General features: G+C 54.0%; 7 protein-coding genes across 7 annotated transcripts; 5 read left to right on the forward strand and 2 right to left on the reverse strand.

The window, feature by feature from the left end:
* Positions 1–2,983: 2,983 nt before the first annotated feature.
* On the forward strand, positions 2,984–6,004 carry POX_h09877 (uncharacterized protein; the record flags this gene model as incomplete). Its single annotated transcript, XM_050118622.1, has 1 exon — positions 2,984–6,004. The coding sequence occupies one exon, from the start codon at positions 2,984–2,986 to the stop codon at positions 6,002–6,004; it is 3,021 nt and encodes a 1,006-aa protein (XP_049965409.1).
* Positions 6,005–6,579: 575 nt separating this feature from the next.
* Positions 6,580–7,113, forward strand: POX_h09878 (Sm-like protein LSM2; the record flags this gene model as incomplete). The annotated part of the gene is made up of 3 exons (XM_050118623.1): positions 6,580–6,593; positions 6,664–6,914; positions 7,082–7,113. 3 exons carry the CDS (start codon positions 6,580–6,582, stop codon positions 7,111–7,113), a joined length of 297 nt encoding a protein of 98 aa, XP_049965410.1.
* Positions 7,114–8,307: 1,194 nt separating this feature from the next.
* POX_h09879 (DNA cross-link repair protein pso2/snm1) lies at positions 8,308–10,869 on the forward strand (the record flags this gene model as incomplete). The annotated part of the gene is made up of 1 exon (XM_050118624.1): positions 8,308–10,869. The coding sequence occupies one exon, from the start codon at positions 8,308–8,310 to the stop codon at positions 10,867–10,869; it is 2,562 nt and encodes an 853-aa protein (XP_049965411.1).
* A 1,395-nt stretch (positions 10,870–12,264) lies between these two features.
* On the forward strand, positions 12,265–13,911 carry POX_h09880 (Benzoate 4-monooxygenase; the record flags this gene model as incomplete). Its single annotated transcript, XM_050118625.1, has 2 exons — positions 12,265–12,557; positions 12,663–13,911. The coding sequence occupies 2 exons, from the start codon at positions 12,265–12,267 to the stop codon at positions 13,909–13,911; spliced, it is 1,542 nt and encodes a 513-aa protein (XP_049965412.1).
* Positions 13,912–15,043: 1,132 nt separating this feature from the next.
* On the reverse strand, positions 15,044–17,416 carry POX_h09881 (Sexual differentiation process protein isp4; the record flags this gene model as incomplete). Its single annotated transcript, XM_050118626.1, has 1 exon — positions 15,044–17,416. The coding sequence occupies one exon, from the start codon at positions 17,414–17,416 to the stop codon at positions 15,044–15,046; it is 2,373 nt and encodes a 790-aa protein (XP_049965413.1).
* Positions 17,417–18,538: 1,122 nt separating this feature from the next.
* On the forward strand, positions 18,539–19,154 carry POX_h09882 (uncharacterized protein; the record flags this gene model as incomplete). Its single annotated transcript, XM_050118627.1, has 2 exons — positions 18,539–18,710; positions 18,757–19,154. 2 exons carry the CDS (start codon positions 18,539–18,541, stop codon positions 19,152–19,154), a joined length of 570 nt encoding a protein of 189 aa, XP_049965414.1.
* Positions 19,155–20,357: 1,203 nt separating this feature from the next.
* POX_h09883 (uncharacterized protein) lies at positions 20,358–21,026 on the reverse strand (the record flags this gene model as incomplete). The annotated part of the gene is made up of 2 exons (XM_050118628.1): positions 20,358–20,621; positions 20,757–21,026. 2 exons carry the CDS (start codon positions 21,024–21,026, stop codon positions 20,358–20,360), a joined length of 534 nt encoding a protein of 177 aa, XP_049965415.1.
* Positions 21,027–22,340: the final 1,314 nt, after the last annotated feature.

A 22,340-nucleotide genomic window follows, 5' to 3' on the forward strand; every position in this document is an offset into this window, starting at 1 on the left:
CTCTCTGAGCATTTGTTAGACAGGTGTCGGATCGTGAAACCCGGGGCAAGCCACTACTCGATTAGGCATGACTGGGACGAAATTCAATATTCGCTCCCGCGGGGCACTGCTAACCAGGCGCCCAAGGCCCGAACTCACTAGCAATGACGGAATATACTGTCAATTGAAGGATTTAAATAGGTCGTGTCCGATGGAATGTGGGCTGACGGGAGCGAAGAGGCCTCTAGCTCCAGGATCAGCCGAGACATATGTAGTGGGGGACTCGAGGCAAAAACGATTTTACAGAGTATTGAGAGGTACATTTGATTTTTTGCAGTCTCCGAGGTCCCGAAATGGCCTGAAGAATGTAATTAGTATACGAGGTTCTGCTCAGAAAACATGCGTTGAGACGAGAAGAATCGGCACTAGACAGATATAAAAAGCTGGCCCAAGCCCCGGCGCCTATCAGAGACCGTCTCTACGCGCCGACCTAGAACCTTAGGGGTGCGACTTCGTCATTGGCATACCCGCACCGATAAATAAAGTGAAGGATTATGCTTGGGCGCCTCGTACAATCTTTCTTTTTGTTCCCCAGAGTCGATATTATCCGACGAATTTTACAGAGGGTATTTGCCCTGAAGATGGTCATCGGTCGGGAAGATAGCCCAGTGAATGTAAAATTGAGCAGATAGTTTGGTGGGTCCGATGAACATTGTCGCAGCTACGGGAAAAACGCTGGTCACATCCATTTGGCTTCATATTACGTAGTTCGAGAAAAAAAAAATTCATGCTCGAGTCGCTTCTCGTTGCAATAGTCTCTCTCCTCTATAGTCGCGAGCAAGACTCTTCCACGACCGTATAGGTGTTCTTGGCGCCGATTCACCTACCCGGTCACGCCTCGAGTTGGGTGTATCCCGTGTACCGATGGATCGAAGCATCGGTCTGTCTACATCAGCCTTAGCCACTTCATCAGTCATCAAGGTCAAAATTTGACTAATTCTTCAGCCCCCGTTCAATCAATACATCCTGCTGGCCGATCAATTTTGAAGCATGTTCGGCAAGCATCACTAGGGTGGTGCCGGAAGGCTGGGTACACTCGGGACTTCAGAGTGCATGCAAGACTCCCCACCAGGCGCCAAAACGACCCAACCCCCATTCCATGACTGGCATGATGGCGGACTGAAGATGTCTGAGTTTTGAGAGTGACCACATGGCGCATTTGAGATTTCGCCCGGCAAATGAGATGTGTTCCAGCTGCTCTGGCAAATTGCCCTCCTCGGTTTGACGCCAAATCCACTTTCTTTCTTCCCGTCTATCGCTCACATGGAACCCAATTCCACCTTGGAGGCGTGTCTAGCATCATTGTGCTTGGTATGACTATGCCAGCAGACTTTCCTTGAATGAAAAGAAGCTCCACTGGCCTCGGACACGCGCCTGGATCCGGTGTTCCCATGGGATGTGAAAGACTCGATACCGTTACCAAGCAAGATGGAATGGTCCAAACTAGGTGTAAGAAACAGAAGACGAGGTTTGCGCACCGGTAAAAGACAGCTCCCTCGACAAGAGTCCTTTGTTGGATTTCATTGTCTCGAGGATGACAGTCTCCATGGTCCACACGGAATCTGGCACCCATCGGATCCAGATAGAGCTAGAGGCATATACATACTGGCTCCTGGGTCGGGCAGCCAGTCCCAAACACCGATTCTCGATTCTCAGCAAGGAGCAACGAAGCTAATTAACCTGATTTTTTTCCATCGCGAGAGGGAGAGAGATCTGTCATTCGTTCAGCGCCCTCTTCTCTGGAGCCTGGGCAATATCTCCATGTCACCTGACGGTGAGTTGGAACGAATCGCGTGCCGTGGATACACAGCATCTCTGCTGCACCGTCTGCCCGCACGGGCATGAAGACACCGGCGGCCGTCCCTCCGTGCAAAATGTCCGTTAATCACACTCGTCTTGCCGAATGAGAGGGTGTGGTCAGATAACCAGATCGACTCTTTTGGGCCAACTTAATCATGATTTCCGTGCCGGACTGCTCGAGACTAAGTTTAGCCAGCCCCGGCGCCTACAGAACCGCCACGACTGGTCCGGCCTCCTGCACCCCCCCATCAGCTCCCGGACGGCCTGGGCGGTCCGTCACCTCCTCGCCACGCCGATTGGTCACCTTCGGCTCCCCCGCCTGCAGCCTGCAGTAGTTCCCCTCGTGCATCCTATGTCTTCTTACATATCCTACATACCGAACTGGAAAGGTCTTCTTCTTCCCATCTTCAGAGCGTCAGGCTACGCAGATGATGGGCTCTGGGCGACTCGCCCATTTCTCACGGACAGCCAATGATGGGCCTGTTCACTTTCCTTTTACGCGGGGATGGGTGATTTTCATCACTTACTCGTGCTCGAGCGTGCAGTAGCTTGACCAGCAACCGGTGGCCGGTGACCTCAATGGAGTAAATTTGCTGGAGAACCGGGATGAAGAACTCCATGTGCCCCAACCTTGCAGGCGCCCACTCGTCGCTCGAATACGGATCGGAAGGGGAGGAACTCCCTCAAAAGTGCTGAGCGAGGTATATATCCCAGCCGAGGGGGGAGGGGAGCGTCCTCGCTCGCGTCCTTGATCCCGTCATCTCGTGTTTCCTTTTTTTCCGTGTTTGGTCTCATGCTCTGGTAGCTGAGGCGACCTCGCTGTCCTTTCTTCCATTACGTCGTTTTGGTTTGCGACTTTACCACTCATCCGAGTTTTTCTTCAGTTGGATCACATTCGACCTGTTGCGAACGCATTCTGGACCCGTTGACCGGTGTCGATGCATCTTGGTTTCCGAGTCTGATTTTTTGAGATACCCATAGATTCGCGTGTTACCGGAGAACACTACCTGGCATTCTCTATCATTCTTTGTCCGTGCTCGGATTCATCTCTCTTTTGCGTGTCGTTTCATTGCGTTTCTTCTCTTTTTTGTTTTACTTGGTGGTCATCGGACTTTGCGAGAGATTTGGGAAGACGTAGACAACAATGGCCGACTCCATTTTAATCCATTCCATGCGATGTCCTCCGCTCCGGCAGCCACGGGGCACAGTACTCGACCCCATCATGGAAGACAGTCGGGAATCCCAATTCACCGAAAAGGCTGTGACGATGATACCGCCGAAGCCGACTCAGATCAGCCCGAAGTTGACGCTGAAGACGAGCGGGCTACCAGCGCCGACGAACTCGCGGCTGGCCCGGTTGATGTCGCCTCTCTCTGCCGGGACTCTCTCATCATGTTCAGATTACGAGTGGCAGCAAGGGATACCGGATTATGATGACATGTATGATGCCACTGATGACAATGATACCGATGACGATAATTCGACCGAAATCAGTGAGTCATGTTTCTCGGGGATCGGGACCCAACGCTCGAGCTTGATCACACCCATCACCAGAAACTCGGTCACATCGACCGGCAGTCGCGGTAGTCACGGAGGGCGGAATTTCAGCTTGAAACTCGACATCCCATCGTCCACCCACTGGCCGTCTCTGAATGGCACCTGCAAGAATTCGCCTGTCCCTCCAACGCCGCCGTCAAAGATTCCCGTCTCACCGGCAGCCCTCTCCTTACTGAGTCGAAATGTGCCAGCTTCTTACGCACCACCTTCGCTCGACGGCAGCATCTCCTCGGATCAGGACTCCAACCTGAGTGCCCTGGCTACTCCGGACTCAAACTCGATTCCCGATACCGACTGGGATCCACGCGACCTTCATGTCCGGCCGGATCTGGACGAGGGTAATGTGGCCGCGCTGGGCGCGGAGGAGAATCATCTCAATCTCGAAGATGTCTCGATTGCCATCGAAACACCACATGAAGATTGGCGCAACAGTTTCGGACGCTTCGACCAATTCCTGCCAGCGCTGCACGACATTTCTTTGGCGTCCTTGAGCCTTGATGGCGAGATGCCCCCAGAGCTGCCCTCACGAGAGCCAACCCCTTCCGAAGAAGGGGTGTATCTCCCCGATGGGGCGTTGGCAATGTTGCAGCAGATTCCACTGGACCGTACTCCTGAAACATGGTCCGAGACTTCTGAAGACGATGAGATGTGGCAGCTCCAGCCTGCGCCTCGCTCCCGTCCTCGCAGCGCGGACGGAATCACTCCGGCATCTGATCTGTCGGGCTACAGCTTTAGTGAGTTGAGCATCCCATCACCTGGCGGCTTTTTCGCCTCTTTGGCCCCGCGAGCTCGTCACACATGGTCACTTCCCAATACCCATCTTCCACCGACAACGGCGGTGGCGGAAGGCTTCTATGATCTCCCATTTCCTCGAGATCAGGGCGAAGTTGTTGAGCAGGTCATCGAGTGGCCAGATCGCGCGCACGGGGACGACCCGGACACAGCCATCCGCGTCGAGGAAGGCCCTCCCACTGCCATACGACTTCCATGTGACACACCCACGCAGCCTCTCGGGCGGCAAGACATGAGTCCCCTCAGTGCAACCTTTGAGGCGGTTCAAGAGATTACGCAATCGGGTAATGTGTACGAATACGACGAGCTCTATGAGACCGAACTTCAGCAGCGTGCCGCGGCGAGCCTCGATCGAACGAGCGTGTGGCTTACAGCGCAAGCAACATACCTCTCGGCGCTGAATGAAACCAACCCGATTAACGATATCGAGTCCAAGACTGATGTTTCCTCGCCGGTGGAGCCCGATACTTGCTCCGAAGACGCAGAGTCGGCACCCCAAAAAGTGGTTCGATTTGCAGATGGTATCCCCGACTCTCTAAGTCCCCATCCGCCGATGTTTGCCAGCAAAGATTCCATTTACTGGCGGGGGTTCCAGTCGATTCGCCAAAGAACAACGCCTGCGGATGGTTTCTTTCACCGCAACATGCGTTTTGATGCCATTCAGTCGTTCCGTCTTGGTCTGCTTGATACGCATCTCAATGGCCTGATGGGCAAGTACGAGCTTGTTCTGCCAGCGAGACCTCCATACAAGGGCCCATTCTCGCAAGCGCCTCGAAATTCGATCATCACTTCGGTCCTCGCCGAGAAGGCGCAATTTGCAAAACTTGAAAAGGAACAGCTCGTTCTCGCCCAGCTTTGTCAACCGATGTGGGCCATGGACGCCCTTCGATGTCTCAACGGCGGCAAGCTTCTCACCAGCCCAGTTGAGAAACGAGCCAAGCGCGTTCGCAAAACGCCCCAGAGTCAAAATGGTCAAACCCCGCGCGCAGTGCGCATTCTTGATCTTGGTGGTCATGCGTCTTGTGAATGGGGCTGGCACGCGGCGTTGGAGTACCCTTCAACGAAGGTATATTCGGTCGTCAACAGGACGCAAGCCGTCAACAGCGCCATCAAAGGACCACCCAATCACCGTGTGGTGACCGTGGACCGGCTGTGGGAGTTGCCGTTTGGAAACAACAAGTTTGACGTCATCACCACTCGGTCTCTGCATGCCCTATTGAAGACTCGGTGCCCCGAGGGACTTGACCGCGATGAGTACGACTTGGTGCTGAAGGAATGCCGCCGCTGTCTCAAGCCTGGTGGTTATCTCGAGTTCATCGTGCTTGATGCCGAAATCTCTCGTGCGGGTCCGACGGTCTCGGCAACCTCTGTCGAGTTTGCCAAACAGCTTCGTACGCACGGATACGATCCTGCGGCGTCCAAGAACTTCGTGGCTCGTCTTGGCCAGGGGGGCTTTGTCAACATCAAGAGGGCGTGGATGTTCCTGCCCATGGGCACGGAGCCTGCCACGCCGGAACCTCCCCGGGAGACTCCCGCTCCGCGAGTACAGAGCCAAATCGAGAACTACGAAGCGGTACAGGGTCCCATTGGCAGCACCGAAGACATTGCCAGCATTACGGGGATTCTGGGTGGCTGGATGTGGGAGCAGTGGCTAGTCCGCCTGCGAAGTGAAACGGGTCAGGATCGAGCCAAGTTGCTTGACGGAGTGGGTGCCTTGTTCGATGAGGGGAGAAAGATGGGTGCAGGCTGGACCTGCTTATCTGGATGGGCGATGAAGCCCAAAGTCGTGAAAAAGATGGTGCAGTCACGTCACTGATTGAATCATGACACACAGGGTGTTGTCCCACGCTTGATGTTTTTACGCCTCTACTTACTCTACTCTATGCGCCCAGGCGGCCGATTTACCTAATGTAATACGAGATGACCAAAATCCAAGTTCCCACACATACATGTTGACTTTCACTGCGGCAGGCCTGGATGCAGGAATCGTGGTCTCACGCAGAGTCAAGTTCGTATTGTTCACTTCTTGTATCCCCGTAGCTTTCTTCCCCATCGACGCCGGATGGATATACTCTTGGCATATGTTACCTCGAGTGTAAAAATTATCCCAGTACTGTGAGGAGGATGCTGGCACGCGGATGTGGGCGGGCTGCTCGACGACGAAGCTTGCCGCCATCGTTGGCAGCACGGTCACGTGGGGATTTGCTGCGGAGCTGCGCTTCTCCCCAGCATTGCCCGCTTCGTCAGGTTCGAGCTCTCGCGACTGAAAATCGACGTCTTTTGCTCACTGCGTATACCCTGCAGCGCCCAACAAGCGACCCTTGATTGTTTCCACACTCATCGTCGCGAAACCTCTCCCGGTCGTCCACACGAGCGCAATACCCCGCCATAATGCTTTTCTTCAGGTAACCGCCCACATGCAATTGCGCCCTCGATCGCCATTGACAATGCGCTGACCCGATTGCAACACTATAGCTTTTTCAAGACGCTCACCAACCAGATGGTGACTATTGAGCTCAAGAATGACATTCGCATCCGTGGAATCCTCAAGTCTGTCGATCAATACCTCAACATCAAACTGGACGATATCGAGGTGCTGGACCTCGACAAGTACCCGCACCTGTCGTCCGTCAAGAGCATGTTTATCCGTGGAAGTGTTGTGCGCTACGTGATGCTGCCCCGGTCAGAAGTTGACGTTGGTCTGTTGGAGGATGCTACAAGGCGAGGTGCGTGATATGCAGGACAAAGTGGTTCAGGCTCCACGGGATGATGAACAGCCTCGCTGGTGGGGCGTCTTCTTTCGAATGTCGCCCTCCAAGCAGGATGCAAAGTTCATCGAGGTCTGAACAAACTTTGATTGAAGGCCGATACTAACTCTTCTGGCAAATTGCAGAGGCCGCCAACCAGGTCGGTAAAGCTCGATAAACACTATCCGCGAATCGAACCAAAAGCGGGAGAGCCACTTCCGTTGTCTTTCTTGATGCTCCAAATCTTATCAACCCATGATGCACAAAAAAAAGACCCATTTACGGGGCAGGATTACAATGGACGCACTGCGCAGCTTGACATGAACCAAAGCTAGTGCAATGTGGAGGATGACAATTGATATGATATGCGGACGCGGATGATCGCTAATGAGATGCTTTGGTCTGGTGCCCGAGACCTAGAATGGGCTTTCGCAACCTGATAGTTGACTTGATGCGAGCCTGTATGTTCCACACGGCAGGGACACGTATTGAACACATCATGAATGCCACGTCAGGTTCTTGAAAATATTTGGGATAATTGAACGCTCTGTCCTGACTACGTACAGAGCACATAGGTGTGAAGTTGGCCATCCAACTGACTCGGCCGAGGATATTGGTGCATTTATCTGTAAATCCTATGGAGATCCATGTATTGGACTGGAGGTGGAAGACATTCGTGGCGTGACCTACCTACGGGCCGTAGCTATGCGGGAGTTGCATGGATTCCATTCTCCAGATGGTGAGGATCACTGGAGACAGACACTAGGTACGGACTGCAATGGAATACCTGCATGGACCAGACCTACCACTGAAGTCATGAGCTCGTGCGTGGTCACCACCCAGCGTATATTTGACTATCGATATTTCTTGGCAGGACCAGGCGGGTGCGTCTACCTGGACAATTACTCGGAATATACAGATGGAGGCAGGCTCGTAATATGGATTTAGCAAAGGTCGAGCTTTCGAAATGACCAAGTTCAACGCTTATATCTAGTACATGACCGGATCTTTCCAAGATCTAATCCACTTCAGTAATGTTCTCAAACTATATGAGGTCCATCCGGCTCTGCACCTCCTCTCCATCTTCTGCGTTCCACGCTTGATGGACATTTGCCCAGGTGGGCCCCACGTGACTTCGTGTCGCGCCGATCGCGCGATTCAGGCTCCGACGCATCGGGTGGCGTAGACCCAAGATTCGATCTTTGTCCATGGGATAATGAAACCGCAATCTGTACATATTTTGGCGAGTATTTCAGTCAATCTCAGCACCGGTGAATCGCATCCGGCGACTGGTCATCAAGTCTTTGCTTGGAGCTGAGCTTCGGGCTTCCTGTTGAGCTACCGTCCCTTCCTCTTCTCTCTTTTCCAGGCAATGGCTGGATCATTAGCCAGAAAGGCGTCAACGCCTTCGAAGGGACCTGCTTCCTCCACAAAGTCCTCCTCCGCCAAGAAGAATCGAAGCATCCTGAATTTCTTCCAAAAGACCGATACACCACCGGGCGCAACATCTCGACAGACCCGTATCACCCAATTTGTCGGGTCGTCTATTCCTTCCACCTCGGGGCTTGCCACGCCAAAGTCTCAACAGGGAGCTAGTTTGAAGATCGAATCTTCCGAGGGTCTCTTTCTCGAGGACAAAAAAGGCATTGCGAAGATTCATTCTGAGCGAATCACGCTGGAAACGAACGGAAGGAGTCGATCCAAAACACCAGACGATATATGGGGCGACGGAGTCGATTCACCACGTCCAGAGGACTCTCGATACCAAGAAGACCAACAAGCAGTTAAGAGACGGAAGGTGGATTCCATCGACACCGAGGACCAGGCATGCCCGGCAAGCGATCTGCCCAAGGCCGTGAAATCACAGCCAGCGCTCAAATCGACCAGTGGGCCCTTCATCGACGAATCGGACAGTGACGAAGATCTACCAGAGTATCATGAGATAGCAGACAATCTGCCGACTACACTAGCCGCGGCGAATACGATAGCATGCGCACCGTCAGCTGACGAGAAATCGCACACGAGCCCTCTTGCCATCCAGCCTCAGCAGTCACCATTGGTAAGAAACGCAACGAATGATGGAAACGATTATGAAACCGCGAATTTTGACGATGTTGAAGACGGGGATGAATTAATAGGCGAGGAGTTTCGAGAAAGACCCTGGGAAGACGAAGATGACGAACAAGCTCACGGAGTTCGATTCGGCATGATGATACCTAACGACTCCCATGACGCAACCGACTTTGACCCCGGCACGGAGGAATCTGTACCGGCTTGTCCAATATGCCAGCAGGAACTGGCAGGGTTCAGCGAGACAGAACTATCCGTCCACGTAAACGATTGTTTGGATGGCAAGCCGTCGATCTCGCACGCTCTGGAGACACCCGAATCAAGCTCAACGGCATTATCGCCGGACATTTCGAACCAGAAGGATGAGAGTCCGAGCAAAATGCCCAGACGTCTCGAAAAGGCCGCCATCGCTCGACCACCTCAGAGCGATCCGTTTTCAAAGAATGCACCTGCCGTCCGCTCTGCCTTTTCAAAAATGATGGCTGGCAACGCCGAAGACACTGCATGGGCGGCGGCCGCCGCCAATGAGGTCTCATCGCGCGGAAAACAAGCCTATCAACGTACATGCCCGTTCTACAAGATCATGCCGGGTTTCTCCATCTGCGTTGACGCTTTCCGCTATGGCGCTGTCGAGGGATGTAATGCGTACTTCCTCAGTCATTTCCACAGCGATCACTACATTGGGCTGACAAAGTCCTGGTGTCATGGCCCGATCTACTGTAGCCGACCGACCGGCAACCTGGTCCGCCAGCAGCTCCGGGTTGATCCCAAGTGGGTGGTGGATCTGGAATTTGAAACCCCTTTCGAAGTGCCCAATACTGGGGGGGTTAAGGTCACAATGATCAACGCAAATCATTGTCCGGGCAGCTCTCTATTCCTCTTTGAGAAAACATTCGGGAACGGTCCAAGCGCTCGGCGGCAGCGCATCCTTCACTGCGGCGATTTTCGAGCCTCCCCAGACCATCTCCAACACCCGCTCCTCCGGCCCGAGTCCATCGATACGGTGACGGGCAAACCGTCCCAGCAGCGTCTCGATTCATGCTACTTGGACACGACCTATCTCAATCCCAAGTACGCATTCCCCAGTCAGGAAGACGTCATAGCGGCATGTTCTGAACTGTGTGTCCGACTGAACGAGGAGTCTGGCGTGGGGGGCGAGCTAGGCAAGACAGCCGGTGGAGTTCTGATGAACAAATTTCTGTCATCCATCACCAAAAGCGAATCCACCCCCAATCAACCATCCGCAAAGAGCGGGCGGTTGTTAGTAGTGATGGGCACGTACAGCATTGGCAAGGAGCGCATCTGTGTTGGCATTGCGAAGGCACTGGGATCCAAGATCTTTGCCAATCCGCAAAAACAACGAATCTGTGCTTGCTTGGAAGATCCCGAATTAAGCGCGCTGTTGACGAGCAACCCCCGTGAAGCACAGGTTCACATGCAAACACTGTTTGAGATTCGAGCCGATACATTAGCCGACTATCTGGACACTCTAAAACCCGACTTCAGCCGCGTAGTTGGGTTTCGTCCCACCGGATGGTCCTATCGACCTCCAGCAGGTCGCATGCTGGACAACCCCCCCGTACCAACGGTGCTTCGTGGCGAACATTGGCGGACACCCTTCACGACTGAACATTTAACGCCGCAGCGCGGAAGCACGCGCGAGAGCGCCTGTTTCGGAGTCCCCTACAGTGAACATAGCTCCTTTCGCGAGCTCACTATGTTTTGTTGTGCTTTACGGATTGGTCGTATTATTCCCACGGTGAATATTGGTAGCCAGAGGAGTCGCGATCAGATGAAGGCCTGGATTGAGCGATGGGAGGGCGAGAAGAAGCGAAATGGTTTGTTCCCAGTCGCCGACTGGTGAGTGCTTCCATGTCCGCGATATACAACCTTTTTGTTTCCAAAATGTCCATAGTCCTGGCATTGGATCACATTTTCGATGAAAGAAGCATCCACCTCGACTCGGAAAGGTCTTGGTCTGCATCTATTGGTATCAAGTACACTCTGCCCACGCTCTTTGCCTATGAAAAATAACTTGTACCTCGGGCATGTCCCTTGTCTTGATCACGAAGTAGGTGTCACAGAGACACGAGGAGAAAGGTCGTGTTCGCAGGCTCCAGAAGTTGTAGTTGAATGGAATTCGGAATGCAAAGACTGGAACTTGGTTGCCTCGCTAGGAGTCATCACCGAAAGCTTCCAGTTATTTTGCTCTTTTATAAACAGGATGTCCAATGTCGATCCATCACTTTAAACACTGTTCGACACGCACGTGTATGGATGTCCATTGAATTGGATAGAGACCTCAGCTTCGATATGAGTCCATTGCGTTATGCGTGGATGCCGACTGCAAGCCAACATAACGCTGTCTGCATCACGTGGCATCCCTCGTGCACGGATGGCGAGTCTCCGTCAGGAATAATCCCAAGATCTCGACTGTCAATCCATCTACCCAGCCTTCCTTTTTTCTCGATCGATTCACCATCTGCAATCAGGGGAACGGTCTCGCTGTGCGATGCTCCAAAGTATGTTGCCTGGAGTGCGCGGGTCATGAAGTCATGCTCACCCGGTCTTTCAGGGACTCGATTAGAATGTAACGGCACGGTCCTTCATCCCAGCGACCACGGATAGCGGCGATTTTCATCCTTTCAACACGTGCCACTGCCAATTAGAGACCGACGCGCAGATGCCGATTGCTCAATCGAGTCCATTTAATAGGCTGAGTCGAGTTGAGAGGAGTTGATCTGGGAATAACCGAGTAAGCGGTGGTTCGGAGGTCAGCCACGGCAACTACTCAGGCGGCAGGTCCACTTTCAGAGGGTCCCCAGATACCGACCAGCACTTCCGTTCTCAGTTTAGACCTCGGGGATCAATCCAAGCTATTCTGCAGCATCTTTGTTGCATAAATGAACCTCGATCTCCTGTCTCTCGAAAATCTCGCGGAGACTTCTTTTCGCAGAGAGTTGTCAAATCTTACAATCGCAACAATTTGATCACGCGTCATCACCCAAGGCGGCGCTCAAACATTCAATAAGACCTCAGTCACTGTCCGAGATCCCGGAGCTTTTCACTTTTCCGCTGGACCCCGGGAGCCGTTGGCCCTAGTGCTGATAGCTCACCCCCGCCTTTTTCTTCAGCGTCGCAGATCCACTCTGAACCGTCGTGCACAAAACGACGGGCGCAGCCAACGGTCGGGTTCTTTCCAAGTGTTCCGGTGTAGGCCAGCTCCTCTACTCCCACGTCGGCAGACATCACCTTCGTCATGCTCATCACACTTGAGAATGCGCCAATCCTCATTCTGAGCGTCATATTTGCCTATTTTTTGGTGCCCTACTTTCAATACTCGCGACTCCGCGACATCCCCGGCCCAAGGCTTGCTGCCTTCACGAATCTCTGGTTGCTACTACAGGCTCGCCATGGGAAACGATATCTGTCGGTCGACCAAGCTCACAAGAAGTATGGCAAGCTTGTGCGAATTGCCCCTCGTCACGTCTCCGTTGCGGATGATGAAGCAATCACAGCTGTGTATGGACACGGCAATGGGTTTTTGAAATCGTAAGTTGCGATGGTTGTGTTCTTGCATCCGCTGCTTCACCTCGCACCCCATTCTCCGCCCCGAAAACAGCCATCCAGATTGTTGACGCACAGAACGGTTCCCAGTGACTTCTATGATGCTTTTGTTTCCATCCGGCGTGGTCTGTTCAATACGCGTGACCGTGCTGAACACACTCGCAAGCGTAAGACAGTCTCGCACACGTTCAGCGCCAAGTCTATTGGTCAATTTGAGCAATACATCCACGGCAACATTGAGCTCTTTGTGAAACAATGGCGGAAGATGGCTGATGTCGAAGCCAACCCAAAGACTGGGTACGCGAGCATCGACGCGCTCCACTGGTTCAACTACCTCGCCTTTGATATCATCGGCGACTTGGCATTCGGGGCCCCCTTCGGTATGTTGGAGAAAGGTCAGGATATCGCCGAGATGCGTTTGCATCCCGATGACCCGCCCAAGTACGTTGCCGCGGTGGAGGTGCTTAACCGTCGGGGTGAAGTCTCAGCCACACTAGGCTGCATGCCGTCCCTCAAACCGTTCGCCAAGTACCTTCCCGACAAGTTCTTCTCGGAGGGACTGCAGGCGGTTCAGAATCTGGCCGGTATTGCTATTGCGCGGGTCGGTGAACGTCTCAAGCCCGAGGTGATGGCCAACAACACTCGCGTTGATCTTCTCGCTCGTCTGATGGAGGGCAAGGATGGGAGCGGAAACAGCCTCGGACGCGAGGAGTTGACCGCGGAGGCTCTCACTCAGCTGATTGCCGGTTCGGACACCACCTCCAACACTGCCTGCGCGATTCTGTACTGGTGCCAGCGTACTCCCGGTGTGATTGAGAAACTTCACAAGGTTCTCGACGCGTCGATTCCCAAGGATATTGACGTACCTACATTCTCCATGGTCAAAGATATCGACTATCTTCAATGGGCCATTTGGGAAACCATGCGTATCCACTCCACTTCCGCCATGGGTCTGCCGCGTGAGATCCCTGCGGGCGCAGATCCCATAGTCATCTCCGGCCACACTTTCGGTCCCGGCGACGTGCTCTCCGTGCCCAGCTACACCATCCACCACTCCAAGGAGATCTGGGGTCCCGACGCCGAGGAATTTGTGCCGGAACGCTGGAATCCCGAACGTCTCACTGCCCGTCAGAAGGCGGCTTTCATTCCGTTCAGCCATGGCCCTCGCGCCTGCGTGGGCCGTAACGTCGCCGAGATGGAGTTGATGATCATCGGCGCGACCATGTTCCGTCTGTTTGACTTTCAAATCGAACAGGATGGTCCGATGGAGACGCGGGAAGGATTCTTGCGGAAACCGCTTGCTTTGCAGGTCGGTATGCGTCGACGATCACCCGCATAAAGTTGAAAGCCTCTGATTTTGCTGGATGGATATACATATTCTGTTTTTGTTTTCTGTTAAGACGAGTTTCCCTTGTCTTTAATGTCTTCTCTTTTCCTCTCTTGTAACAGAGTGATTTCAAAAACAAATGAACCAGGGTTTCAAGGGTTCTCAGGATGACAGAGCCAAATCCCCAGCCCCTTTTCACCAGTTTATTGCGAACGTGCATGATGAATATCACAGAGATCCACTTGAACTCTTAGCTAAAACATCGCATCACATGTATCAATTGAGTATTCCGGTCGTTCGCGGAATGTCAATCATCTTGCCCTTCCATCTCCCTGCAAAAAAAAAAAAGGAAATGCCAATGGAAGAAGCCGGTTTGTGCTTCCGCTCTTCCGAGCACTATACCTGCCCACATGTTCTCTCGGAATAGTTCAGCATGATAGGAACAAGAAGAATAAGGTAGATGGATCATGGGGTGGATAAATAATTGCAGTTGGGTCCGGATGGTAATTTGTTCACTGCCATGGAATTGAACCCCATACAGGTCGAGGGATCAGGATGCGTGGAATTCCATCGATGACTTTAGGCACCTACCTCGAGTATCAAATCGGTGTACTTGACAGGTCCTGCTCTAATTGGTCACAAAGCAGGGTCGAGGTAACGATGGACGGGATTTTGGGATTGACACTCGACCAAGGCTCTAATAACGACAAAGTTGCTCCAGGATGAAAGCAAATTGTCCGTTTCACGAGTGGTGGCAGGGGCTCGTGAAAAGAGCGATGGGTTTGGAACTCTTTTCGAGTGGTGACTACGGAGAGAAAAGGAAGTCGAGCAGAGTCAAACTTGCAGAAATGGGTATGTTATTAAAATGGAAAAAGATTATGAATATCCACGTGAGTGAAGCGACCAAGATCATAGAATCGTTACCTCGTTGCAACGAGAATACATGAGAAAAGAGGGAAAAAAGAATCGACATGAACCAGTCCAGAGCACCAACCGCGTTGGAGTCGTGTGCGAGTGCAGTGCCCTGGTGCGCCATGGCTTCGGCGTGATTCTTGCACCAGACAGAGGCGTCTTCTCGGCGGCAAGGTGGACCACGTGCATATCTGCGACGCAGGAGATGATTTTTGATTCCTTGTGCATGCGGTTACCACGATGCCGGTCCAAACTTCTCGCCCTTGGGGAGAACGATTTGGATGGCCTCGTCAGCCGCATCCATGGTGTTCGCCGCAATATCGGTACCCCACCACGAGGGGAAGTTGGTGTCCGTCAAATTCAGAGCCAAGAAGATGAGGATGGTGCACAGAGCGAGGCCGACGTCCAGACCGGCGGACAGAACGTAGTTGTACTGCATCCACCAACCGCGGTAGCGGTCACGGATCAGCTTGTTGAAGACGAACCCGACAATGGCCCAGGAGAGGTAGTTGAGCGGGGTGGCAGGAGGAATGAGACCGGATCCGCTGAAGATGATGGGGGCGGAGAGGTAGCGGATGGGACTGCGAGGGAAGTAACGAGCGCCCAGGTAGATCATGACGGGCAGAGCGGCGCCGGCGATCCAGAAGAACATCATGCCGTTGTACAGTTCACCACCCGAGAACATGCGGGCCGGGCCGATGACACCCCAGATAACCGACGCGTTGAAGAAAACGCGACCGTTGGGGCAGGTGAAGTGGTTGGGCTGGTCCTGATCGCAGACACCCTTAATGGCACCCAGGGCCCAGTTCATCACGGCAATCTGGACGACCGACGACCACAGACCAGCCACCATCTGCGCGGCAAATGTCACGCGAGGGGGGATCTTCATGTAATGGCCGAGCTTCAGATCCTGGGTAAAGTACATGCCCTGGTACATGCTCATGTATCCGTAGGTCTTGAACAGCATCATCGACATGGGGCGACCGGGTTGCATGTAACCGATGATAAACTCGGTCAAGACGTTAAGACCGATGTCGATGTTGGTTGAGGCCTTGACGATTCCCAGGGGCACGAACCAGAGGACGGCAATGATCAGGGAAATGAAGAACGCCCACCAGGTCATATGGGTGGGGTAGCCCAGCACAACACCCAAGGCCATGCCGATCATGACCAGAGTGATGGCCGCATACCACCAGACGGGGACGGGCTTGAAGCGAGACATGAGACGGCTGTGGACGTCCTCATCCTCAACCGCATTCACGGCGCGGAATCGAGCCCAGAGGTCGGATCCGTGGAAGAGGACGGTGTGGACGATGACAGCGACAATACCGGCGAAGGACAGACCGTAGCTGATGGCGAAGGTGGTGGACAGGAACAGAGGGGAGTACTCCTTGTACTTGGCCAGGTCAAAGGTGAATTCGGGGGTCAAAATGCGCGAGACGTTGTAGGTATGCGCCGTGTTGTCGTAACTGCGCGAGTCACTGATGGGCAGATACTTGAAGTAGTAGAGACCGGAGTAGTGGAGAGCCGGGGTGACGATCCAGAACCAAACGACCATACCGATCAGGGTATTGGCCATGGCGTACCAGGGGGCGATCAGGGGACTGAAGTTGAAGCCGGAGATCTGGGTCCAGTCAAAGGTCATGGGGAGCATGGAGAGACCGGTCCAGCCGCCGAACAGCTGGTTGACGACGGGGCTCTGGGGTTTGATCCAAGTGACCCAGGCGAACACACTCAGGAAGGGAGCGATGTAGCCGGGGAACCAGTACCAGCAGAAGGAGCCAATCATGGCATACAGAAACAGACGGTATCGGCCGATCTTCCAGCCATTAACCTTGCTGGGGTCGGGCTTGGTCTGGTCGTGCAGGGCCGAGAAGAGCGCGGTGTTGATGAGGGTGGACGGCCAGATCATGGCGGCCGGTTGCACGAGGAACTTGGTGAAGAAGCCAGCCAGACCGAAGCCGAGCATCTGAGTTGAGATACACATGAAGATCTCAAAGGCCCAGCCGAACTTTTGCTTGTAGAAGGCGCGCTGCGCCAGCAGAACATCTGTGGCGTAGGCGGCACCACCACCAAACGTGGCGTTAGCCATGATGACGACCAGGGTGTGCTCCTTCTTGCTGAACCGGCCGGGGTTGAGCTGACAGTCAATGCCAAAGAACTTGAACTTCTTGTTGGGCATCCAGAACTCCCAGGCCTTGCCGACGGGGTAGGCGACGACCTGGGCAATGTAGGACGGAATGACAATGTAGGGCTGACGCATCGAGAAGAGCATGTTCAGGGCGGAACCAATGGTGGCAAAGAGCAGACCGATCACCCAGGCGCGGATGGTATTGGAGTGACCTCCCTCGTCGACATTAGAGACGGCGGCGCGGACCTCGGGATAGATGGAGTTGTCCAGCAACTCATGAGCGATCTCGATCTGGGCCCCCTTGCTGTCGGTGTGCAGGGCCTGATCCAGGTCCTCCTCAACATCCTGTGGCAGGTTGGGATCCCAGTGGTGATGTTCCTTGAGATGCTTCAACTTGGTGATGGTATCGGTGGGGGCAGTCTCGTCGACCTCGGCACCCGAGGTGACGCCGATGGCGGGATCGTTCTTCTCCATGATGGGCACGAGGGATACAGATCGTCACGATCGTGATACCGGGGCCAGAAGGAAGAGCGAGGATGGATGAAGTCGAGGTAGAGAGGAGGGAGAGACGAAAGGGTGGGCTGGCGCGGGGTCTTTATTTAAACGGCAGGTACGATGGGCTCGCACCTGCACCATCAGTCTGGCGCACATGTTGGTGTACACACTCGCTCGCTCTCTCTCTCTCTTCCGTGTCGAGTCACCGTCCAGTCCTGTAGAGGACAAGGACCACTTCAATGGTTCGGCGCGCCTCGTATCTCTTGGACCCCCACAAATGGATCTTTTTTTTTTTTATTTTCGAGATCAATGATTTTCTAGGATATTGGTGAATTGTTTATTTCGGGCTACCTATATTGGGTTTAGCCTTCTCTGCGAGTCCGACGGGTTTCCGCCTTATCGGGACTAAGGTGGTGACCATCCTTTTTAGTTCTCCAGATATCTGAGACCGGCTGCAGAACGGAGGAAGGGAGGTGTTGAGTGGAGTCGAAATTGACCAACGAGGCAGACATCACGATGCAACCAGTGCAACCCTGAATGCGAACCGACGGTCTCGGTGCGGATAAGCACCACAACGGGGGTGAAGATTGCAGGTGATTGGGTGGTGATCGCCACGGCGAGGAGCCAAAAGAAGCCAAAATGATAAAAATAAGAAAATGAAAATGAACCCGAAAGAGAGAGAGAGAGAGAGAACAAAGTGGAGTAGCGCCGGTGGAGACGGCAAGATGGAAGGAGGACTTGGGTGAGACTTGGGGTGGTAGGTGCACGGATAGCACACTAAGCGGGTGTGGGCAAGTACCTTTCAAGTCTCGTGTTATCGGCGTTGCGGAGGAGTACGTGGGGGGTGATTGGAGAGTGCCTGATGCGGGTGTGGTCCCAGAGTGCTCTCCCCTTCGGGAGGTACAGCCACAGGTACGGGTACGGGTACAGGTACAGGTACAGGTACACGTATAGATCGGATCGTAATGGCTGACTTTTCACTCATTTCTTCCGTGTTTGGTAGTGTCGTGACGGGTTAACTGCTGTTCACTGGCTACTCGCCCACCAGCCAGTACTACGCGACAGGAACTCGCTACCATCATTCAAGGATCAAGATGAGCAATGCATTCCATCCTGGGAGGCTCTCCCACATTCCGACTAGAGAAGTGGAGAGAGACGGAGCGAACCGGGCGAGATTCGGTGAGGCCAACCGAGACCCACGGGGAGCTGGAACCACGAGCGAAGGCCGTAGGATCACAAACTGGAAATTATGCAGATGCTTGTACATACAATGGTATGGATGTACACCCACTAGACAGTAGGACGGTGGTCACCTTCAGGTCAGGATTCCTTCGGCAATTTTGCGGATGGAGCTGGTGCCTCGCCACCGTCCAAATCACATGGTGTCACGCCGGCACGTCAACCGCCTTCACCTTCCGCAGATGGAAGGGACAGCCCATTCCTCGTGGCCATCGGCTCGCCAGCCTTAGACTGTGCGCCGCCTTTTCCTTACACCGATGCACGGTGTGCCTGCAGCCCTCGTCCTCGAGTCTCAAAGGGAATGGTCTGCTCCAGAGCGGAAGCGACAACATCACCGCTCTGCACGGCGCACGGCGCATGGCGTGTGGCGCTTCCACGAACCTTCCAGGACCGCTGGAGGGAAGGGGGGAGGGGATCCAGTTTCACGCAGGGTGGCGTTTATGCCGATTTCTATCAATTTCCAACGAAACAAGAATGAAGGGAGTCGGAGGGTTGTCACTGTGCAGGCGGGCACACCAGTCGGACTATGGAGTCTGTGCCCTACTCTGGATGAAGATAACGCACGAAGATTATGGGCGTTGGTCCTGGCTTTGGTCATTCACCAACCAATCCCTTCCTCTTGGCTTGATAACAATCTCGGGCGAACCTGCCAACCCCGCCAAGACTCAGAGGAATTAGGAAGGTCCTTGACGCCGTATCAGGAGCCAGGTCATTGCCTTCACAGACCCGCCGAGCATCGTATCTCTTCCTGGTCTCACCCAACCTCTCACACCACCCCTCCTCCGAGAAAGCCGATTTGGTGCTGTCCAGTCAGGCCCCCCAAGAGTGAGAGAAGGAGGGAGGAAATGAGCGATAGGATCATCTGATATTGGCGTTTCATTGCACAAATCATGCGAAGCAGTCCTATCTCCTCGGATGACATGGCTTCCAAGCAATTCCCCAGCGAGGCATGGCGGATGCCGTGGCGGAATGAGCACAAGACTTTCCATGGAACAGAACCCTACGGTCCACTCGGGGCCGTGCCCGCGAGATACGCTTTTCTCTCCCGCGTCTTGACCTGCTTGAAAGTTTTGCTTGTTCTCACTTGAACTTTGAATTCCCATCGTCCACCTTACTCGGCCCTCCTTTTGAACACTTTTCTGGGAGAGAAAGATTTGTCACCCTTGCACATCCACCGTTCAATCGTTGCTGGGGTTCTTTTGGGCCACGGATAACGCAACCCATTAAAGTCAACGGGCGGACTCGGCAAGGGGAATGCCAAGCAAGACCCATGGTCTGAGCCGCCCGGTCTGGTCCTGGCTTTCCCCACGGGACTGACTCTCGTCCCTCGTCAGCATTAAGTGAGTCAGCTTTCACGAATCACTCGTCAGTACTGGGAATCAGGCCTCTACCCGATGTACAGCCACGGGCTACGGCGCGTCTGTGCTCGAGGCGGCGGTCACAACCCCAATGGCTTGCCTTTGTCCACCCTAGCCTGCAGCCCAATGGGGAGGTTCCTATTCAGCCAGAGTCGGCCGGGATGTGGAAAGAAAGAATTCCCATCAGAAATGGTCACCCCATTGCAGTATGGTCTGACAGGGGAGAGATCAGGAGTAGCGTCCTGTGTGGCGCTTTACTTATCCCGTACCCTTTTCTCCGAAATAACCCCCAAAAGAGCAACAAAATAAAAATCAATAATGAATCAAATCACGACCCGAGTCAGAGCCTCAGTGGTATCGGCAATACCAGTCGCCTTGGCTCTCAGCCAGCGGAATATCAGCATCGCGACACCCTCCTTCCCCATATTTTGACCATATCGAGGAGGCCCTGGGAACTGAATCGAGCCTCTCGCCAGTCCTCCGGGGAGGTCAGGAGCCTCGTCCGAATCGGTTGGACTCCAGACCATCGATGGACCCTCCCACGAGCTTGTTGGTGACAAGCCGATCAGGCTTGGGCTCGGCAAAGTCTTGGGGAGAGAGAGCCAGAAAAGGGAGGGGCAAGACGATGTAGCAGAAAAGCATGTAGTGTATAGGGCGGAGGAGTGGGGGGGCAGGTCTCAGGGTAATGCATCCCATGACTCGTGGATCCACCCAGGACCCACCTGTCGAGGGGGTTGACATGCATTAAGCACCGTCACTCTGAGGATGGCCCCGCTTGAACCATTCAGTCTGTCTTGGCGGCTTCTGATAAGCTCCGATGAACGGTTCACACAGCCGGTGATTGGATTCCGTCGGGCTTGGCAGAGCGCCACCGGTCGGCGCGCTTTCCCTCCCGGGGCAGTCGAGGCGCGCTGAAAGTGAGCGTGTGCCACGTTTCCTTGGCAGGTCGCACCTCCGACGGACGATCGGGAGCTGAAGACAGGGAAGTCCATCCTGATTTGGATCCCAACCGAGGCTGGAACGTGCAAACTAGTTCACGCGACCGAACCTGGGGAAATACCCACCGCGACTTGAAACCGAGAGCGAGACAGAAGTTCAAACGAAGATAAAAGATCTATCAGATGTACTCGTCCGAGCCATATCAATAGGCATCGGATTGCTGGTAGACCCCACTTGATATCGCCGGTTCCGGAATCGCCCCCGAAACACATCGCCCAGGGAGCGATCTCGCATATCTGCACACGCGGGACTCGCAGTACTAGTAATGGGGGCAAGTGAGCAATGTGTCACGTCGGGGGGTCAGGATGAGCTCATCCCACCAGATAAGCCTCCCACCGTCCTTGGCTTCTGCTGGTCCCCTCGGGACGCCTGGAGGAGGAGAACGGACCACACACACAAGCCGCCATAAACCGGCACCATTCACTCTGGATGGCTGCGGTGCAGATTCGGGAGGGTGGAAATATCACGGCGTTGCTTCTCGCTTCCTGTGCAATTTTTGCCCCCATGAGCCACGAGGCCAGGTAGTCGTGGACAGGCACAGTGTGTATTACACACTGTTCAACATGGGGACCTGTATCATGTGCACCAAGGCCCAAGAATAAAGTACGGCCTCTGCCCAATTAAAGATTGATCATCGTTAGTAGTCACACCGGGTGCGACAATGATATTGGAAAAATGGTGCAATCATGTTGCAGGGGTACACCTGCAACCTTCTGAATGGGCCCAGTCGAGCCACCGATTTTGTCAAGGAATCATCGTGGGTGAAAGGAGACAAAGAAGAGGGGGGTGTGGGGAGGGCGAGTCAGGCTCGAATTTCCTCCGCATCCGAGACCTGGGGAACTTCCCGATTGGGTTGTGGATAGCGCGTATCCAACATGCATTCTGCACGTGATGAGAATCCTTTCTATCACCTTCTGTATTTTGACACCTCGCGAGGGGCTTTAAGCTGTACCCTGTCGACCACAGTCTGAACATGAAGCCATAGACGGTCGGCAAGAGCCCAATACAGTCCCACCGGACCCAGGTTCAGGTTGGGGTACAGTGCGACCGCCCCTTCCCCCCCCTCTGTCCCGCCTAAAGGATCATAGCCCATCATCCCTGCTCACTGCATGAGACTGTTAGCTGACCATGATTTTCCGGGGTTGGATGCAACCTTGAACCGACCCGCCGAGATGAAATGCGGGGGAGGAGGAGGCGAAGGAGGCGAAGGCGACAATGACCATGGCAGGCGAAACTTTGCCGTTGCTTGACGTGAGTACGAGCGTAGATCGAGCTTGAAAGGCAGGCTTGGACCAAACTCTCACGCG

The sequence above is a fragment of the Penicillium oxalicum genome, chromosome VIII, assembly GCF_001723175.1.
Source record: "Penicillium oxalicum strain HP7-1 chromosome VIII, whole genome shotgun sequence".
Classification (NCBI taxonomy): Eukaryota; Fungi; Ascomycota; class Eurotiomycetes; order Eurotiales; family Aspergillaceae; genus Penicillium; species Penicillium oxalicum.